The 25023-nt window shown below is 39.8% G+C and overlaps 2 protein-coding genes across 2 annotated transcripts; one reads left to right on the top strand and one right to left on the bottom strand.

Annotated features, from left to right (window-relative positions):
• Positions 1-5227: 5227 nt before the first annotated feature.
• LOC122667313 (ubiquinol oxidase, mitochondrial-like) lies at positions 5228-23347 on the bottom strand. Its single transcript, XM_043863571.1, has 5 exons — positions 23305-23347; positions 11795-12198; positions 8539-8667; positions 7249-7737; positions 5228-5510 (listed from the first exon to the last, which is right to left on the bottom strand). The coding sequence occupies exons 2-5, from the start codon at positions 12155-12157 to the stop codon at positions 5451-5453; spliced, it is 1041 nt and encodes a 346-aa protein (XP_043719506.1). The 5' UTR covers positions 12158-12198; positions 23305-23347; the 3' UTR covers positions 5228-5450.
• On the top strand, positions 19100-24764 carry LOC122667312 (probable mitochondrial adenine nucleotide transporter BTL3). Its single transcript, XM_043863569.1, has 4 exons — positions 19100-19907; positions 21967-22270; positions 23442-23909; positions 24695-24764. The coding sequence occupies exons 1-4, from the start codon at positions 19441-19443 to the stop codon at positions 24761-24763; spliced, it is 1308 nt and encodes a 435-aa protein (XP_043719504.1). The 5' UTR covers positions 19100-19440; the 3' UTR covers position 24764.
• The last annotated feature ends 259 nt before the right edge of the window (positions 24765-25023 follow it).

Raw genomic sequence — 25023 nt, 5'->3', positions numbered from 1 at the left:
CTTATGGTGCCTTGTTGTCACAATATAAACTCATAGGTTTGACAGTCTCAAATCCCAATTCCCGAACAAGTCTCTTCCGCACAAGACTTCACACACTCAGTGAGCCATAGCTCTAAATTCGCCTCGAGACTTGACCTAGCCACCACAGGTTGCTTCTTACTTCTCAAGTAACCAAATTCCCACCAACAAAAGTACAAGATCCGAAGTGGATCTTCGATCGAAATAGATCCAGCCCGGCATCGATGTGTATGCTTCGATCCTCAAGTGACCATTTCTAGAGAAGAAAGACCTTTTCCAGGGCATGACTTTAAGTATCCGAGGATCCTATACACTGCATCAAGATGTCCCATTTTGGGTGCATGCATAAACCCGACTTACCACGCCAACAAGATAGGCTATGTCCTGTCGGGTAAGGGAAAGATAGATTAGCTTGCCTACTAATCTCGATATTTTTCAAAGATCTACAAGGGGCTCACCACAATCTTCTCCTAGTTTGTGATTCGATCAATAGGAGAGAAGGTTGGTTTACACCCTAAGTACCCTGTCTCTGTAAGTAGATCAAGGACAAACTTCCTCCGACAAACACGATCCCTTGCTTGGATCTTGAAACTTCAATCCCGAGAAAATACTTCAATGGACCAAGATCTTTGATCTCAAACTCCGAGCCAAGTAAAGTTTAAGCTTTGTGATTTCGGTTTATTGCTCCCGTGACCACAATGTCATCAACATATACAATAAGAGTGTAATAGTGTTGCCCTTCCTTTGTATAAACAAAGTGTGATCAGCTTGACTTTGGATGTATCCATTCGTAGAATAGCTTGCCTAAACCTCTCAAACCAAGCCTTAGGAGATTGTTTAAGGCCATAAAGCGCTTTCCGAGGCGACACACTTTTCCATTGCCACTAGGATGCTTGAACCCGGGGAGAGTGCATGTAGACTTCTTCTTCTAAGTCACCATGTAAGAAAGCATTCTTTACATCAAGCGGTATAATGGCCAATCAAGGTTTGCGACCATTGAGAGGAGTACCCGAATGGAGTTATGCTTGGCCACTTGGAGCAAAGGTTTCCGATAATCAATGCCATACACTGGTATAGCCCTTAGCAACCGTCTTGCCTTATATCTCTCTACGATGCACATCGGACTTGAACTTGACCGTGAATACCCATCCGCATCCAACAGAACTCTCCCTTTGGGAGTTCAACAAGATCCCAAGTGTGGTTCTTCTCAAGGGCCACCATCTCGTATTCATTGCTTCTCTCCATTTTGGATCAGCCATGGCCTCTACTACATTCTTAGGAATAGAGATGGAGGAGATAGCCACGTGAAAGCAATACAGTAGGGGAGACAGAATCATAGGAGACAAACTTGGCAATGGGATTAGTACAAGCTCGAGTTCCTTTGCGGTGAGCAATAGGAAGATCTAAGTCCGAGGGTGTAGGAGTAGAGGAAGGTATACTGTCTCGGGATGAGGAGACGAAGGAGGATTTTGGCGGTCTTACAGTATAGGGAGCCATGAAGGAGGATTTCTCTTGTCCTTTGTGTACACAAGTAGCTCCCCCTCTCTCGTTCACCTCTGCACTCGGAGACTCCCCTCAACAACGGTATCCTCGGTCCTTTTCTTTCCCTTGTCAATTTGAAATGGGGAAATAGGGACGAGAGAGGGGAAGGAAATGATAGAAACTCGGAGCCTCTTCAACCTCACTACCACGACACTCCCCTGAAGAGGTGGTAAAAATACGGAGATGTTCAAAGAAAGAAACATCTTTGGAGAGAAGCCACCCGACGGGTAGGAGGGTGATAACATGTGTAGCCTTTAGAGGTAGAGGAATACCCAAGAAAGATGCACTTCGAGGACTTAGGATCCAATTTAGTGTGGGCAGATTTGCTAAGATGGACATAGCGGATGCAACCAAAGACCCGTGGGGGAAGTGAAAAAGAAGAAGAAAGTAAGGGTAAGACCGCAAGAGGTACTTTGAAGTTCAAGACACTGGAGGGCATATGATTGATAAGAAAGATCGAGTGAGTAAGGCATCGGACCAAAAGGTTTTTGGAACATGCATTGTAAACCAAAGAGACGGGCTACTTCCAAAAGTGGCGGTTTTTCTTTCAGAACCCCATTTTGTTGAGGGGTATCAACACAAGCCACCTGGTGGATAATGCCACGTCAGAAAAAAAGGACTCCAAACCACCATACATATACTCTCCACCTTTATCGAACGGACAATCGAATACGAGTTTGAAACGAGTGTAAACCAACTCATAAAAGTTTTTAAATGCAACATAGACATCACTCTTTTGTTTCAAGAGATAAACCCAAGTAACTCGAGAGAAGTCATCAATAAAGGAGACAAAGTAGCGGAAGCCACGTAAAGAAGTAACAGGGAAGGGCCCCAAACATCAGTATGAACAATGTGAAAAGGTGAAATAGATCTATTGCTAGAAGATGGATAAACTGTCTTACAACTTTTTGCAAAAAGACAAGGTTCACAATGAAAAACATGATTGACAGGAAAAGAGGTAAATAAATGTGGCAACATTTTTCTCATAACGAAAAGGAAGGATGTCCCAAACGCCTGGTGCCAAAGCAAAATGTCCTCCTGTACGTCCGCCATGTTGCCCACACACATAAGATTGAGCTATCGTCACGGGGAAGCACAAGTGTCGAACATATAATCCATCGTCTCACGTCCATCGCCAATCACTCTCTTCGTCACCAAATCCTGAAAAAGACAATGGGTAGGAAAAATGTGACAAAGCGGTTCAAAGATTTAGTCAATTGGCTAATGGAAAGAAGATTAGTGGCAAAGTTGGGAACATGAAAGACAGACTTCAAAGGGATAAGTGGAGTAACTTGGACATCTCCCTTACCCGAGATGGAAGAAAGGGAACCATCGGCAATTTTTACCTTATCTTTTCCAACAAACCGAGTAGGAGTTAAAAAGTGAGACCTACCGGTCATGTGATCCGTGGCCCCCGAGTCAATTACCCGGGTGTAGTGGCGGATGAAGTAGAGACATCAGTAGAGCGGGAAGTAGTGGGTGCGAGTAGAGGAGGATCCATCCAAGTGTGCTACAATCCGACGAAAAGCTGCTATGTCTTCTTTGGAGAGGAGGATGAATCGGACTCATGAACCCCAACATGGGCTTTAGGCCCATTCTTCTTCGGTCCTTTCTGTCCTCCCGGATGCGTAGGGTGGTTTCCCATGAAGATCCCAACAAAACTCCTTTTTATGCCCGGACTTGCCACAATAGTCACGGGAGAATCGGCCTCTACCACCCCTTAGTGAAGGGAGGACGGTCCGTGGAGTGGATGAAACAAGAGCGAGCGCTCAACGGTGGGAGTGGTCTCCATAGCACTTCTACGCGTCTCCTCACTCTGTAAATAACCACACACCTCCTCCAGGGAGGGAAGACTTGGTCGGCCAAGTATCTCCACCGTATGGGTTCAAACTCGAGTTAAGACCTCCAAGAAGGAACAGGACCCTCTCCTTCTCAAATAACGATGCACTTTAGGCTCATCAACGGGACACGGTGGAGATCTCTGTAGTGATCATACTCCTCCCAAAGTCCCACAACAAGGCTATAGTACTCGAGAGATACTTTTGTCACCCTGACGCAGCTAACAATGTGAAGAAGTTGATAAACCTTTGTAGAGTCCCCCACTCTATCAAAAATACGAGCAACACTATCCCAAATATCTTTGGTCGTCTCCTTGCTCATAAACCTTCTTCCAATCTCCGGCTTCATTGAAAAAATGAGCCAAGTCATCACAAGGAGTTCTCGGTTTCCCATTTAGAGTAACCCGGATCATCAATGGAAGGGGCCTTAAAGCTCCGGATATATATCCCAACTTCCCCCTACTTGAAGGATAAGCTTCATTGACCGTGACCAATCCAAGTAATTGTTACTATCAAGCTTAACAATGGGGAGTGAACATTTGGATTCTCATATGATAGAGGGATTGGCAAGGCTCGCAGAATGGGAAGTTCGGATGTCTCAACAGCTTTTTCACCCATTGTGGTTTTAAAACAAACACTTGAGAGGAGCAATCAACAAAGACTTCAAGCAAGAACAATAGATTCCCAAAGTAACAAAAAAAAACAGAGGTAACCTAGACCACAAAGCTTGAAAAAACTTGTAGAGCCTCACACAAACAGAAAACAGAATGAGTAGAAAAGAAAAGTCTTCCTTACCAAGAAACGACGGTGGGTAGTCCAAAAACTCCCAAACAAAGCTCTAGTGAAGAGCTATTGCCAATCCCACACTGGTTGGCGGAAAACAGGCGAACAGTCCTGGCCGAGATTCACTCCTGTCCCTTGGATGCTCCCAAGCGGCTTGAGATGACACAATGGGAAGAAAGGTAACCTCCAAACGAAACTAGAGCACTTGGTTGCTCTCCATTTGGATGAGAACCGAGAGAGAAAACAGATCTGTGAAGAACCGCAGTTGGAGCTCAAACTCCAAGAACAACCAAGAGAAAACCACCTCTTGGTCCACTAAACACCCTTCTAACACCTTCAAACTCCGGGAAGAGTACGCTCGATACCATGTTCGAGCTTTTAGAGAGGAAGGAGAAGAAGGAAAAGAGAGGGAAAGAGAAGAGCACATACGGTTGTGTTTAATCTCTTCTATCTCAAACTAGAGACAAACTTCCTTATATTGAAAAAGAATAACTAATTACACAGGGGCCCCTGGCCTTATACAAATAACAGAAGAAATATAAAATACATGTGGTTATATACAAGAATACCCTTAAACTCCTATTCTTAACAGTTGTATGGTCCCTGCGCTTAGGCACAACTATGTGTAAAATAACCACCCTCCCATGAAAAGGCAAAAATCCCACTCACTGTGATGCTTGTATACTATGCATGCAATTAGACAGTGTGGTGGCACAGGGGTCAGGCGACCAGGTAACAATTTAGCTAAAGTTAGAGATAATTGCCAATGATCCTATTCTTAACTCAATGCAACTGATCAAGGCAGTTATGGTCTCAGGGGTAGGGCCCACTGATTAGTCAAAAAGTTGGAACTCATTTTGTTATAAATTTATATGAAAATATGATGGTAGTCTTGGTTATATTGGTCAAAGCCAAAAATATTGTCTATATTATTAGGTAGTTTAATATTATCCCTAATTTATATTACTTCCTAGAATTTTATGTGAAAGGAGAAAAAAAAGACCAATAAAATAAAATTAAAAGAGTAGATGGTGCATAAAATGGTATACTGGCAAAGGCAACTTGTGCTTTCTTGTTTTAGTTTTTACCACCATCCTCAGAGATCTTTGTTCGTGATGTTCAAACAACAATATATCGCAATATATTTCAGTTATATATACGACATTCAGCTTACTAACCAAACTCACTCTAGCAATGCATGACAACTTTAAGGTCTTCTCATTGCCACCTATAGACATCAATAAACACACGAAAAAAAGGAAAAACATGTTAATGGTATCCAAGTGGAGCTGGAGCCTCCCTCAATTCTTTTCCCTGATAATGAATGTCCTGCATCACGAAGAAATCATCAAGCACCAAAACATGGCATTAGACTGATTATCACTAAAAACACAATAATACTTGAAGTTAAAATAATATAATCTAAAATGACAACATTCCTGAGAAAGCCAGCAATAAATCAAAATAGAAGCAAAGTCCAAGGGCAACTTAGAATCGAAAATAAGATGGGAAGGTTGGTAGATTTCCCACAACTGCAATATTAGCTGGATTATCAACAACGAAGAAAGGATGAAGATGCTGCTGCCGATGATGCAATGTGCTTCTATATAGAATGATGTATGCACATAGCCATATTCATTGGAGGACTTTAGATACTCTAGTACGAAGGAGTAATTTGATTCAAATTGAAGGAACTACAAGAGCGAAGGGCAGACCTAAAATGACCTTCGGAGAAGTGGGGAGGAAAGACATGAATAACTCTCAAATCCATGTAGCCGACCCCATTTAGTTGGGATAAGGCTGACTTCTTGTTATTGTTGTATGACCAGGCACATAGCACAACCAGAATTAATTTTGATGAGGCATCACTGAATTCCTAGGTGATACGACTAGAATCAACTCATCACGGACTGAGCCTGCCCTTGCCATGGCTTTTCGCATGGAAAAAACTTTTCGCACACTTTTTCATTCTATTTAATGAAAAAAAGTGCTTTTTGCACTCCAGTCATTATTGTCCATTTAGAATGTGGAAGCACATGTACAAAAAAAATATAAGAAACACATTGAAAACTTTTTATTGTTTGTAATTTCATTTTTCTTCATGTAAAGCTGCTTTTTATTTGAGTCATCACAATCCCTTCCCCAACCCCCACCTCATCCCAGAAAAAAAAAATCGATAAAAAACAACAAATAGAATATATGCACCAAACACAACCTTAATTCATGGGTGGCCTAATTCCCTTTGCTAAATGAGACTCCCCACCTATTGGCAACATGGCTAATTCCAACCATCTGGTGGATGACACCCTGAATTGGCCATGTGTTCAGCCTCGGTCCATGCCGGATCAGAACATTAATATGGTGGACTCTTCCCTTGCAATAAACTAGACTTTTAAGAATAAATAAAATTTTGGAAACAAAAAAGGGGGTCCTTTTTGCACCTCATGTAAGCAAGCTACTTGGCTGAAGTTGCCACATGTGGAGAGATTGACATGCATAACATACAGTACCCTTTTGAGATGGCAACTTCTAAGTTTCCAACTGTGAGTTGCCAAAATGCATAACCTACAGTACCCAAACCATTTTGGAGATCCATTCCCCTTAATTAAAAATTTTCACATTCTGGAAGGATTTCATAAATTCCTTACTAAACATTTACGTTTATTAACTTCCCCCAGAAAATTCCTAACTTAAAGTACATATCAGTTGATACTGATTCAGCGGCGAAGAAGAGTTTCAGACCCAGGTCTGGTTTGAACCCCTCCCCCCCCCCCCCCCAAAAAAAAAAAGTCTGTAGAACTGGAAACTTCAACTTTGGCTGGCTGCTACTGGAGAGTCCCAGCATGAATGCAAAAAAAATTTCCTGGTATGGCACTATATCATGATTAAGGAAATGATGGAATCATGCACCCATATAACCTATAAAAACAGGCACTATATCATGATCAAGGAAATAATGGAATCATGCACCCATATAAACTATAAAAACAGATTACAGTTCCATTCTAGAAAATATTACCCAATAATCACTAAAAATCATGGATGGAGAAAGGTTGGAAGTACTCACAGAAGCAAAATGGTTGACATCTCGATGGTGCGCTTCATCAGCTCGGATCACAATCACAACATCTTTAAGAGTGGCATCCTTGGGCAACCTCCAATAGTCAATAGCAATTGCAGGAGCTTGAATATTTTCGATGGCACCACTGTCAATATCCTTCAGGTACTCTGTATATGAATGTATTGCTTCCTCCTCCAGATATCCAACAATTCGATGAGCCAACTTCGGAGAAAGAATATAAAGAACAAAGAACATGTTGAAGAACCCTCCTTGAACAACAAGAACCAGTAGCCTCTCATACCATTTGGGCTTCACAAGCTCCACCATAGTCATCAAGTGCATCCTTTCATTCTCCGCTTCTTCTAGTAGGGCCTTGACCCAACCACCAGTCTGCTGGAACTTACGGAGAGACCTAAGATGCAACAGCATCCCTCCCACCATACCAGGAACAGCTGCAACTGTCTCAAGCATCATTGCGCGACATCCATACCTTCTCTGTATAATGAATGAAAATATAAAGAAAGTTGAACAGTCTTAGAACCTTTTTCTTGAAAATAATATAGATTTCATGAATAAAGAAGTGCTAAATGACTCATTACATAAAAAGTCAAGAACAGATTGGCCTAGTCAACTTGGGATCAGAAACTGACACTCTGATTCCGAGTTTTAACACCTTTAAATAACTTGAAATATGAGTCTATTTCCCTGATAGCACAGAGAAGATTAGAAACACTGTGTACAAGGGGGTACAAATTCACCAAATAGTAAAGCAGCCTACAAACTCAACAAAGCTCACCCTTATTACACAATTCAGTTGACCATTCAAATCCTGTTCCACTAATGGAACACAGAGGGACCTATCATCCAGCTTACGGGAACATACAAACCAGTAAGTTTCTCAGCCCCTGGTTTGTCAGGAAAATATCCTACACCTGGGCCAGCTGCAGTCAATCAATTAATTGATTACTAATCTAGTTTCAGGATGGGCTACTTGCATCATGCCAACTCCGATTAACCACAAATCTAGGCAATCCAACTGAGTCTAGATAATTCCAGTCAAACCCAACTGATTCCTGGCCAATTTCGGAAAGATTCAAACTGAAATCGAATCAGAATTGGAGAGACCAATCCTATATACAATTATGAGTTTTTTAAACCTTCTGGGAAATACAAGATATGATCCTAATAGCTATATTCATAACCTATGCTTCATAAAAAATTTACTAATAATCATCAAAACAAAACAAAACAAAACAAAACAAAACAAAAAAAAGAAAAGAGAAGCAGATTATGCACCTGAAAGAAAATATCAGTTGGTAACCGAAGAAGCTTCACTGTCCTAAACGCAAACTTGTCCAAAAATGTTTTAGGTACATGATGCTTAGTCAGATCAATTGACAAGTCAGCTTTGTAGGTCTCCCATGGCTGCAGGAAAGAAATAAAAAATATATTAGCAAAAGGACCTGATAACTTCCAGAAAGATTATTTGAACACAATCAGAATAAAAAAAAATCTTAATTAGACATAAAGGATAAGCTCATAAAAGTACAAAGATTTCCTATCAAGAAAAGTACCCACTAATAATTAATCATTTAATTGCATCATTTTAAATACAAACAAGAAAGGTTTTGAGTTTTTTTTCCACAGCTTGTAAACTGCAATTTTCTAGAAAAAAGCATGCATCTTTAGAACAGCAGGAAAGTAATATTATCTTACTCTAGTAGTATTATCTTATTCTATATTATGGGCCATTAGCCCATTAGTTGCAGTATTCTTCAAATGAATTATTTTAGCATTTAGAACTTGCTCTGCCACTCAATAACTCCATCACTCATCTCAGTTGACTATGTTTATCAAGCAAGAAAAAAGCCTGATGTAGGATGGGGTACCCCAAAACTCACCTTAATAATAACTAAGATTCTTGATAATAAGAGCCAAAACGGAAACATTCATTAAACCATAAATATAACTGCATAGAGAAATCGCAAACAAAAAATATACAATGAACCATGGGAGGAAGAATAAGATGATGATGGATGTAATTTTGTAAGCTAAAGCTGCAAAGCTGTCAGTTTTTTCTTATCAAGTATGCTCAGTTTTGCTTTTAGAAAAGAGGAAAGATGAAGTGTTTCACTCTCCAGGAGTCATGCTAGCACAACTTGATTAGAAAAAGGGGAGAAATAAGAAAAAGAATCAAGAATAATATGTTAAATAAAATCTACAAGGAAATGAACTCTGAATCTTTTTTGGGTCCTTATTCTCAGTTCTTAACGTGTGGACTTGCATTATTTGTGTCACTTCTCTAATTAAGAGCAGAATAGTCCTTCCCTCAGGAGTGGGGTTGAAAAGGGGTATTAAAAGATGGTAGGATGGGAGAAAATCAGGCAACAAGGTCAGGGACTCAGAGTTATTAGAAAGGTGTAAGATTTAAACAGGTCTTAAGGGTTAATAGGCTAAGAAAGATTGGGTTTCTCTCCATCGTTGAAGGGTGTAGCTAGGCTGGCAGGATTTTATACAGGGCAGGTTTTGCTTGCTTGATTCAAGAAAGAATCAGCTGACGTTTAAATTTTAAAGTTAAGCGACTTACAGTACCAATTAAATGGTGGGAAAAGTGGGAGAAGTGAAGTAATTGAAGGGTATTATTTGACAAAGGTTGAATGTGATTTTCATGGATGAAGATGCAAATTTAATTTTAAAAAAAAGGTGTATCCAGTGCACAAGGCTCCCACTACTGTAGGGTCTGGGGAGGGGCATATCTACGCAGCCTTACCCCGTTTCACGGAGAGTTTGTTTCCTGACTCCGACCCGCAACCACAAGTAAAGCAACCTTACCGTTGCGCCGAGGCCCGCAATGGTAAACAGTATCAAGAACTCAATAAATAAAGAGTTTCTTAAAACAAAATTACAACACTTCCCAAATCACCAAAACAATGCCAGCTAGCCTATGGAACCTCAGGCTCAGGTTCCCATGGCAGCAGGTTTTTGTTGAGCCACAGCCCGTAGGGAGGGTCCAAAACTTTACTCAAACATCTTAGAAGAATGTAGTATATTCTGTTTGCTAGCAGTTTGTTCTCAAAGATACTTTGGAGAAGATCTTCATACGGGGTGAATTAATTAATAAGGCAGGAGGATGGCAAACAGTGCATAATATTCAATAAAGTGGAAAGTAATTCCAACCCTTGTTAGACCAAAAACCATTGGACCAGTTCCATCTGGGTTTGGGTCTCCAAAGCCTATCATGCTGGTCCAACCAGTCAAGAGATACTGCAACAATCACTTACTTATTTGGGCATGTTTGGCTAAGCTTTTCAGGCTTCTGCTTCTCTAGAAGCCAGCTTCTAATGTTAAATTCCAGTTTTAGATTAGGTGATACAGAAGCTAGGCACCAGCAGCACTCACTCAAGTTATGTTGTTGCAGATTTTCCATCTTATGAAATGGATGTTAATTTGGAGTGGAAGTCATTATTCCAGGAGGCCAGGCAAGTTCTAGGGCATCCTTCTGTTTTTTACATCTCGTACAGGGCCAGTTTTTAGAAGCACAAATTTATTGTGTAGTAATCTTTGTGTCAGCGTGGGTACTTCTCATATTTGTACATATAAACATTTTTTATGAGATGGGTAATATCAACGTCTTACCTATTGTTCCAGCTATTTACAGGGATCAGTAAATTACAGGACTATTAACAGAAGATAAGCAGTTTTTTCAAAGGAAATCATCTTTGTTTGATAACTAAGACATTGCACACAAAGTGATATCAAAGAATCCAAGTCTCAGACGCTTTATCAATCTAGAACTGTTGACAACTTTATATAGAGCAACTATTTGCCTATTCTTTCATGCCACAACTAACAAATGAGCCTTGTATTCACAATTCGAAACTGCCAAAATTTAGACAAAAATGAAATAATTATATTTCCATAAAGCTGAAAATGGAAAACTAATCATTTGCAAAACACCAACCGTTAGCTGTTCTTTCTTACTGTATCTGATGTCTAATATCTCATATATATCAAAACTAGTTGTCATATTTGTTAACAACATACAGATTGAATCAGTAAACTCACTGGAAAATGAAATGGACAAGTGAGAATACATTACTTTTGATCATGTAAAATTTAAGTACAGATTCAAGCGAGGGGGTTATCATAGAAACAAAAACTGGCCAGCAACAGCATCTTGAGAAGTTGCTTTGATACTTCCCCATAGTAAATATACACTATTACCCGGTAGAAACCAGATTACCTGACAAATCAATCTAAATATTTTCGAATTCAATGTTTCCAATGAGTAAAATAGAAACAATACTCATTGGAAATACTGGATTGAAAATTCAAAGCCTACAAAGAGTGACCCGAAAAATCGGAAATCCAAAGCCTAAACTGTTCCGTTCTAATCAAATAGGAAACAATTGAAAAAACAATAGTGGTCCAGACTCCTAAAGGAGAGCGGGAGAGGAAACAAAAAAAAAAAGAAAAAAAGAAACAGCACAAGTAGAGAGTAACATAGGAACAAGGCAAAATCAAATGTAGAACCTTACTTAATTCTCCTTACCATGAAGCAGTTCCATGGCCAAGCAGTCCCGTCCTCCCTCGTGATCTCCGGCCGTATTATACCCCAATAGGAATTCACAGAACCCTTACCCGGAGACTTTCCACTCTGCCGTTCGGCGTCATCTGTAACCGAATTTTCCTTCAGATCCTTCTCAGCCAACGCAGTCTCCGCCGCAGAAGAGGCAGAGCTCAAATGACGTCCAAAATGCGAGATACCAGGGAAGAAATAACTCGGACAAGAAGAAGTTGATAGGGTTTCAGTACACCTTCTGACAGCATACGAAGAAACAACGTAACGTGCTGAGTTCTGGTACTGTCCATGGAGTAAACCACGGATCAGCGATCGAGCCAGGTGTTGATTCATCTCCGATCTCTGCACAAATGGCCCTGTGAGAACACCTTGGAAATACTATAATTTCTCACGTTTACACAAGCGATTCAGGTTTCAGACTGGTGTGACTCTCAGTACTCAGTCAGATTCAGACGCTTGGCGTGACACCCCGATTCCGGTGTTCAAATAGCCCAGAGTCGGTGCAAGTATGGAACTCCGACTGTCAACCCGTGTAATAAGGATTTTGTTTAATTATCTAAACGTCAATACCTTTCTTGACCTCCAAGACAATGGATGATTAGCAAAGCTATAACGACTTTCGATTATCTTAAATAAATTTTTTTTAGAAAGACACCTTAACGATAGTTGTATCGTTTGGGAAACTCTAGGGTCTTGGTGTGGCACATGTAAAATTTCAGTCCACATAAACTAAACGAATCTTTGAATATTCAAGAATTTGAGAAACTGCATTGTAGTGACAGCAGTACAGGAAAAGGTTGGCCACGCCACTCGCGTACGCTAATGGGCGCTGTATCTGTCTATAATGATGTGATAGTTCTCACCGTTAGATAGAATTAATAAGATCTAAATCTTTAGATGATACGATCTGATGGTTGGCATTTAACTGAACACTTTCTAAGGATATGACTGTTCTCTTAGAAACGCTTTTCTTGTGCTCTGGTTAAGTTGTATTACTTAGGGGAACTGGGGAAGTACTCATTAGAGTGATCCACTTGAACAAGTTTATCAAGTCATCGTCCATACGAATAATACGGTAGGAGAACATAGTTAGCCGCTAGAACACGTTTTAATAGCCGAGAGGCGACGGGAGTTGTGGTCAAGGGAAGCAACACGAAGGTCAGTCTCTAGCCACCCGACCAAGAGGAGTTTTTCGTTTTTGGTAAGAGCTGACCAAGCGGAGTATTATAGAACGTTCTTTTAACGTTTTCCTTCTTAAAATAATTTTCTCATGACGTAGAGCATTTTTATAGTATTTATGCTAATGGAATGTGTGAGAAGTTACACAATGTTACGGAAGGCACATCTCTTATATCCTTTTTCCAGCTTGCTCAGGGATTTAGGAATCGGAATCGGATATTGTATTGATCTTAGCCGATACTAATCTGATACCGATACAGATTGGATACATCGTTTATTTTTATTTTTCTTTAAAATCTTTGATCTGTATCGATCCATCAATACAGAATCAACCAAGAATTGATCGATGCGACTGATTCTTCAAACCATGCTTGGAACGTCTCTTTGTATCAAACAAGTCTTCTATTCAAACCAGTACTGCACCAAAGTCGATTATAATCGCATTCGGCTCTTGTCCTACAGTGGCGGGAGCTGGAGCGTCCAACACCACCTAAGATAATGACAAGTGTCATTTTATTAATCCAACGGTCAACCTGAAAATGGGCAAAATGCAGATCCACTTTTCATCCCTCTCTCATTTTACCATAATCCGACCCGAACAAAATTTAAAACCCAAAAAATCGATTAAAATTTCCCCCGTTTTTCTCTCGTCTTCCCCCTTTCTTTATGAACAAATCGATTAAAACCTTAGGCGAACTTCCATCGTCCCTTTAAACGGCGATCGGCGACCCATGACGACGAGGCTAAACATCAGTGCTCCTGTAGCGCGAGAGCAAGCATGCAAAAGAGGAGAACTTAAAGAGAAGGATTAGGGGGGCGTGGGAGAGAAAAATTCTATCTTTTGCTTGTTGTTTGCCTGTTCAGTTATTTAGCAGAGAAAGTGTGAAAGCCTCTGGTTCTGAACCTTTCTTGCTCTTCTGATTTTGGTCTCATTGGGTGTTTGTGTTCTCTCCCCTCTTTGATTCCCATCTGTTTGGTGTGAAGAGAGGCATTCATTTTCCTTTTCCTCTGGTTAGTTGTATCCCATATTTTCAGCTAATATTTTTTCTTGAATCGCAGAACTGAGATTTCACTACAAGTTTGGATTGATCGTTTTATGAGATTTTTCTTTGGTTTTCTTTCTAGGCTTTTTTTTTCAAGTGGAACTTTTTTGACTCATGAAATTATGGGTATTGAGTATCTTTTGGCTTGTTCTTTGATAGTTCTTTGATCACTAGATAGAATTTCATTTTTTGGGTTATGGAATTTCAATAAGTTCATCTGTTTGTTGAAATAAAGGTGAAGGTTTGGGTACAGTACATTCATCTTTTGGGCGAGTTCTTCAAGCACAGGAAAAGGAAAAACCAGAAAGGAAGGAAGGAGAAAGAGGAACGATGAAACTCGATTTCGAGGTTTGGTTTTCAAAATTTGAACTCCACGGGTTGGGTTAGGGATTTGGTCGGGTGAGAGAAACAAATAGGATTAATTGGATTAAAATAATCTATATTCATTTCATGCCGTTGGACTTCTTGTTGTCCATGTGGAGGAATCTCAAGGGAGGTGTTAGACGCTCCAGCTCCTGCCACTACTGGACAGGAGCCAAATCCATTATAATCGTGGAATTGTCAGTGGATGATGTACTGCACCAAGGAATCGACTACCCTCTCTCCTGGCCGGGGATTTTCTCCCTACTACTTGCCCCCACCCCCAACAGCACTTCTGTCTATCGCTTTGAGATTGGTAGCATTGTTCAGGATATTGGGTATCTGTTCAGCAAGTTCTTGAAATGTACTCTTCGTTTTGTTTCTAGGGAGGTTGATGGTGTAGCGCACTTCCTAGCAGGGATGACTAGGTCCCCAAAAAAAAATCATTCTCTTCAAAATTTTCTTGGCCAAACCCCGAAGTCTTCCAATAAATAATGACGCTGCAAGATGATGATTTTTGGGCTGATCTTGGAATTTCCATTTTCCAGACCCATGAGGCCATGACTAGTCTTCTGGTCCTTCATGCTTCCAAGTTTAGATGATGATTTTTGGGCCGATTTTGGAATTTCAATTTTTCAGACCCATGAGACCATGACGAGTCTTCTGGTCCTTCACGCTTGATTGTTTTTTTAAACAAATTTCATAGAAATAATACTTTACATAATTTTTTTTTGTCTATTTTCTAATATATTCTATTATATTTTATGTTAAAATTAAAAGAACGTTATAGTATTATTCATATGAAACCCACATGGAACCAATATAGTTAGAATAAGAAAGAGAAATGTCAATGTAGATCCCACTTTTTATAATGTGAAGATGACAAAAAGAATCTGGATAAGGGCATAGTAGCAATCTTTTCCCCTTAATAGTATTTTGAGGAATGAAAGGTCACATTGTACCACATGGAAAGATAATTTGGCAATTACGATTGTTGGATAGGAAGTACATGACTTGCGTGAACCTTGTGTCAAATTTTAGAGGCTAATTGGATCAAATACCCTCTTATGTATTGACATGCATGCATTCCTATGTATGTTCCTGCGAGCCTTAGCGCAATAGATAAGTTGCATTATTACAACCATCAGGTTGCAGGTTCGAAACATGAAACAGTCTCGCTAAGAAGCAGGGGTAAAGTTACATATTTGAGTAGAGACCTAGGGATTTACGGATTTACTTCAATTTGACTCTCTTGAAGCGAGGGTCCAGCCCAACAAAACAATGGTGGTTTTGATCATTTCAAAGGTGGGACCCAAATGAGCCCCCTATGAAATGACCATACCACCGCCAAATCCGTTTTACCAATATATAAAATTTGGCACGTTTAATTTGCCAGATGATAGATTTCTAGAGCCATTTAGGTTTCCGAAACTAAGTATGTTGAAAACTCTCTTCAATTAATTAACACATAAAAAATGTCTTCATGAGTATCACTTTTAAGAGCGGGTGTAATAGTACATATCATAATACATACAAATTGCATCTCTTTGCTTTACCAAAAAAAAATTGCATCTCTTAGAAACACAATAATCTTTTTTTATATCTAACTTTACTTGAATAAAAAGGACTAACCAAATTAGATAGAATAGTTTGATACACAAAATATTTCATAAATAACGTATGGAGAAAAGTTCTATGTGGGTGATTGTACTGCCCACGCCCAGATAAGGGGGATGAAATGATCACCCTGCCCCCCATGAAAGACAAAAATTTTGCCCCTTATGATACCAATTCATCTGCTCTCATTGGCTGCTACACACATGTGGCCCCTCCCAGATTCTCATTGAAGAAAGCTCAACAGATCTGGTTCCAAAACTAACGAAATTTTAGGTGGGCCTTGATCTAACTTGAAACCCAAAGCATGTCTATGCCTATCAAACGGCCCTTTCCTTTTTGCTAGGCTTTGCGATAAATGGTTACCTCCATGTACATTTAAAATCGAAAAATGTTAACCTCATAGAAATTGTGACATCACAGTTCAAGCTTGGTGCAACTGGGCCGGGTTAGGCCCAAGATCCCTACTCCTTAGCTCAGGCCCAGCTTGGCCCAAGGTCGGGTTAGGATATGCCCATGCCCAGCCTGTCCAGGCTTAGGGTGGGACCATCTGGGCTTGACTTCAAACATTTCCTAAGTTCGACGTTCTATCCTAGTGTTCTCCCCCACCCACCCCAAAAAAATTGGGAAAGAGAACGCCGGTCGCGCATGCTTGACACGAGGGCTCGTGAATTGACCACTATACCCTCTGGTTCGAAAATGATCAAGGGTGCAAAGCAATCATTTTGCATGCCCCTAAGTCAGAGCATAGGGGTGGCGTGTCTGGTGCAACTGGGTGACGTTCTTTATCCAAAAAAATACATATATGATATAAATTTTTTACTTTTAGTGCAATACATGTTTGTTAGTGGAATAATCGGAGGAAGAAGGATTTGATCCCATATTGTCGAGGCCGACCACACCGAGAATCTCACTGATTAGAAGGAAAAAAATACTTACATTTACGTACATCTATGGGCTGATGTTCTCTGTGCCGCAACGCAACTTGCACCTAGACACATGGGCCTACCATTAGGGGGCAAGGTGGTCATTTCGTCCACCCCATGTGTCTGGGCGCAGCCTACCCTGGCACAAAGAATATTTGGCCTAAATCTATATACCAAACAGTGGCTCCTACTCCACTGATTGAATAATGGGTCCTAATTCTCTAGTTATATAAGGGGTAGGAATGTAGTTTTTGGATTCAGTTTCTATAGTAACGTGAACTTTCACCTGAAAAAGGAGATTTGAACCCTTTAATTTTTGACTTTTATACAATATATTATAGTAATAGAAACTATCATAGGAGTCCAATCACAAGGTCACATCACCAATAATGAAGAAAAAAAACTTGGATCATCCACAAGTGAAAGAAACTTAATTCATGCTTTTCCCTCCTCACTCCTTGTGCTTTGGTCAATGATCATGCCATTTTCCCCTTATTTTGGATAATCTACACATACAGTCAGAGGATGCCATGTGTCTTTTTTCACTCTCATAAATACCCCTCTATACTTTTACCCAAAAAATAAAAATAAAAAGCCCCTCTATACACCCTAATGAAATGGCAGCAAATGGAACGCTTAGCATCCTCTGACCGTAAATGCAAAGGAACTCAACTCTTTTTCCCCTCCCCTCCCCCTTCATTTGGATCATGTTTTGCTGATGCCTTCTAGAATTTGGAAGCCTTCATAATGCAGTCATAGAGAATTATTCTAGGGTTGTGGTGGATGCCAGGGACTTGGACTTTATGATCTTCAACCTCATTCCGGAAGCATTATTCTTCCTTCTATCATGGGCATGGTTGTGTAAAAGAATATATTCTGTATGGATCAAACGTTAGATCCCTACATTAATAATAATAGTTTAAATTTAATTGTAAGTTCTGAATATTGATTGATACTGTTTATGCTCATGAATTTGATCAGGTGCAGTTAAGGCAATTATTGAGTTTGAATCAGTTCCACGTGTCAACAAATTATTGATGTTTCTATAACTTTTTTGATGGAGTTCCATATGAAAGACATCAAAAAATAGTTCTACATTGAATATGAATGAAGAATATGAGGATTAGGATGAGTTTTCGCTATGGCAGGTGTAGTTTTGCACAAATAGGGAGGGGGAGGGGGAGGGGGAGGTTATGAATCTTTCAATAGAAGTGAGCATTTATTGAGAAAAGAGGGTGGAGTCTCTTAGTGGGATCTAAGAGAGCACGCACAAGAATCTGCACACTAATGCTTGATGCCATGCACATGGTTTGAGGTATCGGTATTGTATGGTTTGTATCACCTATATTGGGTGATATGTGATAGTTCTACTAGTCATTGAACTTGATACCGTGCTAATATGGTATTGATGAAATAATACGGACAAGGGGAAAACAATAAAAAAATATGTTTATTAAAAAAAATTAGGGTCAAATTTGTCTGATACAGTCGATGTACACTTCCCTTACAAATTAAAGACAATAAGAAATCATTTTTTATATATGAAAGAGAGGAAGGATTCGTACATGTGAGATTCTTCCACCGCATCCGTCAAATAGGTGGAAGGACAAGTGGTTTTATGTCATGTTATATTGGCATTTATACCAATCTGACCTTATTTAATGCGTGTACATGTTCAGCGCTTTTTTTTTTTTGATAAAATGCACATGCTCAGCCTTGCATGGAAATTTTGGATTCAAATGTTCTCCGGTGTTGGAGAAGCATCAGCGCGCATCCAATGACTGTGCTGTCATGATATGCATCGGAATGTGTGCCTGGAAGCGCATCATGCCAGCACAACCGTTGGATTTGCTAGTAAACTAATCCAATTTCTTAAACTTTTGCCTATGAAAAACAAGCGAACAAGAGCCCGTCCAAAGAAACTGCTAAAGAGTTAAAATAAAGGAACAATTTAGTATTTTCCTATACTCTTGTTTGGTGGAACGGAATCACGAAAACGGCTTGAGGATCGATATATTCCGTAAGCACATTCATCTAACATGCGCTACGGGAGACCTTGCAGACTCCTTCGGCTACCCGCCGCAGAGCGCACATAAGCGTTCCGGACAGCGAAGGCGAAAAACGCGGCGGTTGAGAAGTTGTTATCGGCATATTCTGTACTGCGCAGTTCCCTTCCATTTTAGTAATCGCCGATTCATTGATACATTAAGACTTCAAGAAAGAGAAAATCCGAAGCAAAAACGAACTGAACTGGAGAGATTTTAAGTGTTCGACTGCGGCGATGGCAGCAAAGACTAAGCAGAATCTGGTTATCCGTCACTGTCATTGTTCGAACCCTAATTTTATGCGATTCTCTCGTGCTCTTCAAGCTTCTGTTGTCTGATGATAAACTCATGTCAGAAGCTCAAGAAACCCTAGCAATCCAGTATCGGAAGAGCTCGACCTCTTTCACCTGCTTATCTCATTTTTTACAATTCGTTTTCGCATTGTTACGATGCTGGGATTGGAAGCCTGGTTTAGGGATTTGACTGCGTCGGAAGTTCCAGTTTCCAGTTCTGTTTTCTTTGTTGGTGGAGGACTGTTTTTGGATTCTACTGTTCCTTCTTCATTTGTTTCTTTGATTTCGACTGGGAGTTCCTTGTGTGGTGGTATTTCTAGTTCATTATCTTCTTCTTCTTCTCTCAGAAGTCGAAACCCCGTTATTTTTGGGGTGTACCGGCGAGTTAAGGGAGAGTCGGGAGTATTGGGTGATGGTTTTTTGTCGGTAAGCCTGTCGATTAAGGGGAGTGATGGATTTGTTCAGGAATCAAATGGGTTCTTGCACCAAAATGGAGAGAAAAGTCCGGAGGAGGCGGTTGTCTTTGAAGAGGATAAGGAGCAGAAGGTTCCGTTACGACAATCGGGTGCCATGAACACCACGAAGCATCTTTGGGCTGGAGCAGTTTCTGCAATGGTATCTAGGTTAGTTTTTTTTTTTTTTTGGTTTTTATGATGTAGGTTTTGGTTTACAGATATTGGATGGCAGTGATTATTGCCATTTTGGTTTGTGCAAAGTTATCTTCCATACCTGCTTGTGACCTGCGCTGTGGCATTTGAAATTTTTTATTTTGGTTAGGGAATAATTTGCTGCTTCCCCCTTTTCCTACTGAAAAATTTTTATATTGGCATCTGAAAGTTTCTTAGTTCCTTGGTTCTCTTCACTGCATATCATGTGTTGTGCTTCTTCTTTCGTATTTGCAGCACCTTCTGTTTTTATTCCAATGCAGCAATTAACTTTACATCCTTCTGCGTGCAACTTCTATGGTCCTGTTCTTTATGCCTTTTCAAAATGCTCCCTCCCCCCAATCATTTTCCCTTGGATCACTTTGTGTCACCCTATGATCTTGGATTGTTACTCTCTGGTATTTGTCTTTCAGTGACCTGAAACACTACACCCAGATGCATGGTTTACCCATGAGGAAGATTCAAACTTTTCTAGCAAGGAAAGCCAGTGTGGAGGATCTATAACCTCAGCTTCAGTTATAAATAGGGTTTTGGTGTCTTCCATTCCATTTTCCTTGATTTTGTTTTATTAAGTACAATAATGTTAATAAAAAAAGAAACAAGAGATGTCTGCCAAAAAATTGAATCTGTTCACATTCAAGGTTCTAAATTTCAGTTTCACTATTAACTCTGGTCATCAATAATGTAGAAGTACATTGTGGTTGTCTATAGAAGTTGACAAAAAAAAATGAATAAGATGGGATTTTTAGATGAAATTCAGAAATGCCAGAATAAGCACCAATGCGTACATAAGAACCATTGCAAAAGCAAGAGCATGTTTCATGTTAGTTCAAGAAGATTAATAGCTATCGCAATAAGTTGTGGTGCATATGTGGAACACTAAGATTATTTCTTTGCATAATAAATAGGTCTATAACTTAAAAAAAACATTTCTTAAATTATAAAACAGTAATACATCAACATAACTATTCTTGGAACACCTATAGCTCATTTTGGGTCATTTTTGGAAGACTAGCCAACTCCAATGATGTGTTGGGTGTGTCAACAAACCCTTACTAAGCCAACTCCAATCAAATGTTTCTACGTCTTTGTTTAGAATTAGTAGAACCCACCAGTATGCAGATTTTTTGGTGAACTCATCATGGACCTAATGATATTGATCAGATAATATCTATCTCATTCATCCGAAATGTTTTTCTTTTCAATATTGGTCAATATTTATGGGGGTTAATTTGGTCCTAGTTTCTACACAGTTCCACCGATAAATGATTCAAAATTACTAATTAGAAACTCACTCCTAACTGATGTAAGTGGAAAAATAATTAAAATATTTGGACAAATAAAAAGAGGCATTCGTATTTCACATATGATTCAAAATGATAAATAACGTTAAAGTTATATAGTACCTAATTGATAGAGTCATGTTTTACGGAGAGGAAGAAACAAGGTATGCACTTTTCTCGTCCGTTTTTTATTTTTTATTATTAAATATTTGAGTTTGGGGCTGTAGTTTGGGAGTTGGGTGGGGGGTGGTGGCCTGGATACTAGTAGAACAGCTTTTGTTCAGCACTATTTTGGGAGCCTGCTCTGTTTCAGATCAAACAAATTAGCAGAAATTTTATAGTTCTTTACTTATTAAAAAGGGCGTACTCAGTGCACGAGGATCCCGCCATTGCAGGGTCTGGGGAGGGTCATAATGTATGCTGCCTTACCCCCACTTTGCAGAGAGACTGTTTCCCGACTCAAACCCCCGACTGCTAGGTTGCAATGGAGCAACCTTACCGTTACACCGAGGTCCACCCTCTAGTTCTTTACTTAATATTTGTGCAAAATGAACATCCAAGATTTTTTTTTGGTAAGATCTGCAAGTGAACTTTCTGCTGCGAGAACATGAATTTTTGAGAGAAGACTTACTAACTGTTTGAATCATGAATGCTATCTGCCTTGGCTTGTGAAGTAGTTAATGTTATTTTTACTCTTCTTAATTGCCTATTCCTTTCTTATACTGCTATCTCAGAACTTTTGTCGCCCCGCTGGAGAGACTCAAACTGGAGTATATAGTTCGTGGTGAACAGAAGAATCTTTTTGAGCTTATCAAAACAATTGCTGCCACCCAAGGCTTGAAAGGCTTCTGGAAGGGTAACTTCCTAAATATTCTTCGTACAGCTCCATTTAAGGCTGTAAATTTCTATGCTTATGATACATATCGAAAACAACTTCTCAAAATGTCCGGGAATGAGGAAACAACAAATTTCGAGAGGTTCCTTGCTGGTGCTGCAGCTGGCATTACAGCTTCTATACTCTGCTTACCAATGGATACGGTATTTATCTGTCTTTGTTCATAATTTGTTCAATTTACTGCATACAAGTTTACTTGGGTACATTTTTCACTGTATTATATATAAAAGGGAAGAGGTTTTCCATGGCGCCGGAGTGGGAAATCGCACCAATGTGAGGGTGGGAGACAGTTTCGTTCAGTAGGGAGCCCATGGCTCATTATGTGAGGATGTGGGAAGGCATCCCCACTCTGGCATCATGGGAATCTTTTTCCTGTACAAAAATTAGTTTTGTATATTTTTGTTTTGTTCATGGAAAATTTTAATCAGAAGTAGCCTATGATGGTGAGAGGAATTCTAATAAAGGAAGGGCACAGAGAAGCTGACCTGTGCTTGTTGGACACTTCAGTGGTGGGTCCAGAATTTTATGGCTTCCATGTACTGGACCCAATGGTTTCTTGGCCAATGAAGCAGGTTGTAAGGGAATCTTTTCTGAAAGAGATTGGTCTTTTGTTCTCATTTGCAATATCATGTCAGAACAGGATGTATGATGTCATGGAAATGCTAGAATTTTGAGAATATATTAGCTAGTGAGACAATTCAAACTTAAAAATTAAAAGTGTTTTACATGCTCAAACATGTATTGGTCATACCTTGAAGTCAGGTTTGTATCATGAGGCTCAGCATTTGTCAATCATCACCAGAGGATTTTAATGAATAAGTAGGCTTGCTCCTAATTTGCACTTACATTTACTACCAACCTTCCCCCCCCCCCCCTCTTCCCCTTGGGTGGAGAATAAGAAAAAGTATGTAAAGCTGTGGATTTCAGAAACTGAGATAATCGTTTCACCACATTAAAAAAAAGGGGTAACTAGTGCACAAGGCTCCCACCACTGGGGGTCTGGTGGGGTCAGAATGTACGCAGCCTTACCCCCGGTTCGCGTAGAGGCCGTTTTTTGAATCTCCTTTTCACCACATTCTTCTTTTTTTCCCCTATAGATGGCGTCCAGGATACTAAGTTGTTAATTATGTAGGCAAATGCTTGTTTTCTGCTGTCATTCATAACTGTGGGATGACTCAATGCTAGAAGAGTGCACTCTGTCACTGTTGCCCAATGGTTAAAACACTCAATACCATTTCTGTGTAGAAAGGAAGACTTACATGATTCCTTGTTCAAATTGTTGCTGATTATACCTCCAATTGTGGAACATTTCAGATCCGAACAAAGATAGTGGCACCTGGTGGTGAAGCTTTGGGTGGAGTCATTGGTGCTTTTCGTCACATGGTCCAAACTGAAGGGTTCTTTTCCCTATACAAGGGCTTAGTGCCCTCTTTAGTAAGCATGGCACCCTCTGGTGCAGTTTTCTATGGTGTGTATGATATGTTGAAATCGGCCTATCTGCATTCTCCTGAAGGAAGGAAAAGAATCGAGCACATGAAACTAGAAGGCCAAGAACTGAATGCTTTGGACCAGCTGGAGTTGGGTCCCATGAGAACTTTGCTATATGGTGCTGTTGCTGGTGCCTGTGCTGAAGCAGCAACATATCCCTTTGAAGTTGTGCGGAGACAGCTACAGATGCAAGCTCAAGCTACAAAATTAAGTGCAGTGGCAACATGTGGCAAGATAGTTGAGCAAGGAGGTATTCCTGCACTTTATGCAGGGCTCATTCCCAGCTTATTACAGGTATGTTGATGCAGAACCGGAGTATCTGAATGACTTTTGTATTTTTATTAATTGTTGTGCATGTGAATATGAATAGGACTGATGCAATTGATTGACCATTTATAATTATGATTGTGATCATTCTTCACCTGAACGATTGGTAGATAATTTTGTGGTTTAATATTTATTTAGAGAGAAGTTGCCAGTTAAGCTCAGTTGGCAAGTATACATGTCGTAGCTAGGTCCTGGGATCGAATCCCACTTCACTCTTTTCACGACATACACGCTACTTGTGTGTTATTTGCTCCCTTCTCTCTCCTTGCATGCTACGCCCTTCCCTATGATGTAAGCAAAGAAGCAACTTCAATCAAATTGCCTACCATGTGAGGCATAAGAATGGCAGTAAATTTTTCTAGGTTGCGCTGGGGAATCTGAATGGGGTGAGCAAGCAAGAGGTTGTTCTTTCGCAGAAGGATTTTAGGAACGTCTGTGGTGTGTGAAATGCATCAATTTAGAAAGTACTTGTAACATTGCTTGCATTGTTATGCCATTGATGAAAGGCTTAGAACTTTTGTATACCTTTTCTGTCAGCCATTCTCTCATACATTTTCTTTGTTTGATGTCTTTAACCTTGGTTTCTGAGTAAAAACACATAAGACGAGTTCTTTTCATGGTTTTTCTGTGTTGATTTATTTGTACTACAATTAATGTTCTACAGTTATGTGCTGCTAATTTGTCCTTTCCAGTATTTATTTATTTTTCTTATGCAATCTTGCCTTATTCTAGGTCTTTTTGCATATTTTCAGGTTTTGCCTTCGGCTGCTATTAGTTACTTTGTATACGAGTTCATGAAGATAGTTCTCAAAGTAGAATGAACTTAAAATGCTAGGATTCCCATGGAAGTCTTGGAAAATACATACCCAACATACCCGGTGTGGGATTAATTGATTCGAGATTAAGGATCCATGTAGTTGATCCCATTTAGTTAGGAAAAGGTGTGTTGTTGCTGATGGAACCTCTACAATCTCTTTTATTTATTTAATTTTTTTTTTTTTTTTGTCGTTTTTAATCTTTTTGCTTTCCTATTATTAGTCTGACAAGCAATAAGAACTATATATGGAGGCTTTGTAACTGG

Source organism: Telopea speciosissima, chromosome 7 (assembly GCF_018873765.1).
Source record: "Telopea speciosissima isolate NSW1024214 ecotype Mountain lineage chromosome 7, Tspe_v1, whole genome shotgun sequence".
NCBI classification, from domain to species: domain Eukaryota; kingdom Viridiplantae; phylum Streptophyta; class Magnoliopsida; order Proteales; family Proteaceae; genus Telopea; species Telopea speciosissima.
Note: the sequence above shows the minus strand (reverse complement) of the source record. Positions and strands in the feature narration are given on the sequence as shown.